Source organism: Lepidochelys kempii, chromosome 1, assembly GCF_965140285.1.
Source record: "Lepidochelys kempii isolate rLepKem1 chromosome 1, rLepKem1.hap1, whole genome shotgun sequence".
Classification (NCBI taxonomy): Eukaryota; Metazoa; Chordata; order Testudines; family Cheloniidae; genus Lepidochelys; species Lepidochelys kempii.
Window position 1 is genome coordinate 3,656,273 of NC_136380.1, and position 4,161 is coordinate 3,660,433.

The following is a 4,161-nucleotide window of genomic DNA, read 5'->3' on the forward strand; positions in this document are numbered from 1 at the left end:
TTAGTTCAGCAAGGAGCTTCTGCTCCAGCAGAGATAAAAGACGTTGATCACCCGTTTCAGGATCTCTTTTGTTGTAACCCCATACACAATGGGGTTTAACATGGGGGGAATGAGCACGTAAAGGTTGGCCAGTAGGTTTACAATATAACCTGGGATGATGTGCCCAAACTGGTGTGCTAAAGAGGAGAAAACAGCCGGCACGTAGAACATCAGTATGACACAGATGTGGGAGCCACAGGTGCGGAGAGCCTTGAGCCGGGCATCCTTGGAGGGGAACCTGAAGACAGCCCTGAGGATCAAACCATAAGATACAGCAATGAGCACAATATCCAAACCAATTACCAAAATAGCCACAGCTACGCCATACCAGACGTGGATTTTGATGTTGTCGCAGGCCAGTCGGGCTAAGATCATATGCTCACAATAGGTGTGAGGCAGGAGGTTGGTTCTGCAGAACTTCAGCTGCTTCGTGAGCAAGATGAGAGGGAAAATGATACAGAAACTTCTTGTGATAACCGCCAGCCCCATCTTCCCAATCACAGACTTGGTTAGCACGCTGGTGTATCTCAGGGGGTCGCAGATGGCAACGTACCGATCAAACGCCATGGCCAACAGGATGGCCGACTCGGCAATAAAACTGACATGGATGAAAAACATCTGGGTCAGACAGCCAGCCAAAGTAATTTCCCCTGCTCTAAACCAGAATACAGCCAGCATCTTGGGCACTGTCGTGGTAGATAACAGCAGATCAGCAGCGGCCAGCATGGAGACGAATAGATACATTGGCTCATGGAGGCTTTGTTCTGTTAGTATGATGAATAGTATGAGAGAGTTCCCACAAAGTGTCATAACATACATCAGACAGAAGGGGATGCCGATCCAGACATGAGACTCCTCCGTACCCGGGATGCCGGTCAGGATGTAAGTTACAGGGTCAAAAATGGTGTGATTGTCAGCTAGCATCACGTATCAACACTTGGATCTTCTATTCAGTTTCCAGTAACTAACAGCAAAAGAGAAAATCAGTGAGAACTGGAGTGTCAGCTAGGACTGGAATGCATTTGTTGAGAGAATCACAGATACCATCAAAAACTTTGTTGTGTGACAACTGCCTGTCATGCGTGAACGTAAATCCAGAAACACTCTCGTACTGTGGAACTGTAGTAGGAAGAGAGTCTGAGACATAAGCCCTTGTATTAGAGGCCTAGTATGAGGCCTGAGGCCTGGGCTAAAGTAATGGTCAAAACTTTTTTGATATAAAGGAAAATTAGGCTGTGAGCTAGAGGCAGGCCCTGCTCACAGAATCTGGCAAGCACAGGGCTGACATTTCAAAGCCACACATTTCTAAGGGGTGCTGGGCAGAGGGCACTCACTCAAGCACATTCCAGAAGAGTGGTACAAGAACATCTTGATACCAACACATCCCCTAAAGATAAGAGGAACATGGTGACCCATCCTAAAGATAAGGTCAGGATGACAGTGTGATGGGTAGAGATGTACAAGGTGATCAGTGGTAACCGGCTATGTCAGAGCATGTCAATTAACTACATTAGAGGAGCAATATGTATCTTGTTTGTATTGATGTATGAAATGGAGCCTCAAAGGGAGTGTCTCTGTCTAGCCTAGGGAGGAATGGAAAGTCCCGCTGTTCACTGAGCTGGTTCATTCTAACAGGCAGACGTGCCTTAGTGGTCCGGTAGGGTCCGTGGGATAGTCGTAACATGCTTCATCGACAATAAACCTGGCTGGGTGCTTTCGTACCTTAAGGGATCTTGTGGTCATTGGGTTGTTCGCTCGAGGTCTGCTAGGCCAGCTGTCTGCGCAGAGCTGGGACAAGACACAGCGAGAACACAGACACACACAGCCGAACATTTTACCACACTGGTGACCCACGACAAGTTACGTACTGCCCCTGTGACGTAATATCTCCATTCCAGAAGAGGGACGATGGTTTGGATGGTTCTGGCCCCAGGTGAAGCAGGGCGCGCCCTCCTGGTGTTGCTGTCCACAGCAGAATCTCTCCGCATGTTTGCTACAGTCGCTGTCAGGGCTCAAGCGGTGACTGTGAAAGTGAGTTAAAGCAGCCACAGGACTGGTTCTTCTGGCACTTACCCCAGTTTCACACTCATTACTGAGGAGTCACACCCGGTTAGTCATGGTGTGAGAGCAGAACCTCTTTCATCCACAATCCTCCTGCTGGATCCTACTGGCGCTGACATCTTGACCCAACCAACCCTCAAGTAGACAAGTAAACTCATTCACGAGCAACTCCCATTGACATTTATGAAAATACTCACCTGAGTATAGTTGCAATTTTTTTCAGGATTTGGTCCTGAGTATGTGAAGCCAATCTCAATTAAGCTCTAGTCTGCACTACAGACCTATATCGGGATAACCACGTTGCCCCGGGGGGTGAAAAGTCCACACCTGTGAGTGACATAGATATACCAACCTGACCCCCTATGTAGACATGGCTACCACATCTGGGGGAGAAGGATTAACTATGCTGCCGGGAGAGCTCTCCTGCATCAGCGCAGAGTGTCACGGAGTCCCCGGGCGATGCTCTGGGACTGCTCCCCATGAAGCCAGTCAGGACTCTGGGGGAGTCTCCTCTCGGGGAGCAGCCTGTCTGCAGGACACACAGCTCCCCCGGCTCCACCTTCCTGGGTCTGACCTCGGCGCATTCAGCATCCTCTGCCCCTCCCTGCGCTTCCCACAGTGAGTCCACTCAGGCAGGGTCCTGGGGAAGCCAGAGGGTCCTGCCCCGCAACTCCACAGTCAGACGTGACTCTCAGCCAGCCAGTAAAACAGAAGGTTTATTAGACGATAGGAACATGATCTAAAACAGAGCTTGTAGGTGCAGAGAACCAGACCCCTCAGCTGGGTCCGTTCTGGGGGGCAGTGAGCCAAACAACCACGTCTGCCCTTCACTCCTTGTCCCCGGCCAGCCCCAAACTGAAACTCTCTCCAGCCCCTCCTCCTCTGGGCTTTGTCCCTTTCCCGGGCCAGGAGGTCACCTGATTCCTTTGTTCTCCAACCCTTTAGCTCTTACCTTGCAGGGGGGAAGGGCCCAGGCCATCAGTGGCCAGGAAACAGGGTGTCGGCCATTCTCTGTGTCCAGACCCCTGCACACACCTGCCCTCTAGGGCTCTGCAATGATCATACACCCTTACCCCACCCCCTACAGACTTAAGAACTGCCCAGGGGAAACTGAGGCACCCCCACACTATTCAGAGAAAACATTAAGAACAGTCCTGCTTCGTCACACAGAGCGTCTCCGCTAACGCACCACAGCGGTGCAGCTGCGCAGGGGCAGCATTTTAAGCCTAGCCGCGCTGGTAGCTCTGCTCCGGAGAACTGCAGCTGCAGTCGGCGCAGGGAAACCAGATGTCCCGTTTTTAAAGGGACAGTCCTGTATTTAAGCCCTCCTGCAGGTGTCCTGACTTTTTCTTCAAACAGGCATATTGTCCTGAATTTTCTATCTCCCCCAATCCATACCAGCAGGTCCTGCTGCTGGCCAGATCCCTGCTTCCCACATGCCTGCCTTCCTGCGGTGAGTCGGGGGGTGGGGTCTATTGCCCAACGATGCAGGTGGGTGTGCAAGGCTGGTGGCAGGGCGAAGATGCAGCACATGGGACCAGTTGCTCCCCATGCTGGTCCCTCAGCTCAGACCCCGCTATGTGCTGGCTAAACCCCATGTCCTCTCCCTGCTTTGCCCCTTCACCCCCCCCCAGCCCCACTGATCCTCCATATCCCCCCCAGCACTGTGTGGAGAACCAGCCCCTCATTAGCAGCCTGGCCATCAGGCTCCTTCCTCCCCATGCTGCCCCGGGCTGGGCTTAGCAACATCTTCACGCTCGAACTCCCCGCCCTGGATCCTGCCCCTAGGGGTGCTGGGCTGCTCTGTCCCCTAGGCACCCTCCCCTGCTCAGCCACCTCTCTGCCCTGGTTTGCTGAAGCCCCTGCAGTCAGGTTCCCAGGGTCCTGATGCACAATGCAGTCTTAGGGTTTAACCCCTTCTTGCTCGTGCTGCAGCTGGCAGACAGGAGGCAGCTTGGTTACATCGGTGGCCAGCAGCAGCCTTGAGGGTTTAGATGCCTTTTGATACTGGGCAGGTAGGAAGGAAGAAGCTGCTTCCACCCAAGGGAATGCAGGGGGTGT

At 52.7% G+C, this 4,161-nt stretch overlaps 1 protein-coding gene across 1 annotated transcript; it reads right to left on the reverse strand.

Annotated features, from left to right (window-relative positions):
* On the reverse strand, positions 1–963 carry LOC140914794 (olfactory receptor 52B2). The gene has a single exon (XM_073353503.1). The coding sequence runs from the start codon at positions 961–963 to the stop codon at positions 1–3; it is 963 nt and encodes a 320-aa protein (XP_073209604.1).
* Between the last annotated feature and the right edge of the window lie 3,198 nt (positions 964–4,161).

Coding starts and splice junctions, on each gene's coding strand:
- LOC140914794 (XM_073353503.1), bottom strand. CDS start 963: ATGCTAGCTGACAATCACACCATTTTTGACCCTGTAACTTACATCCTG.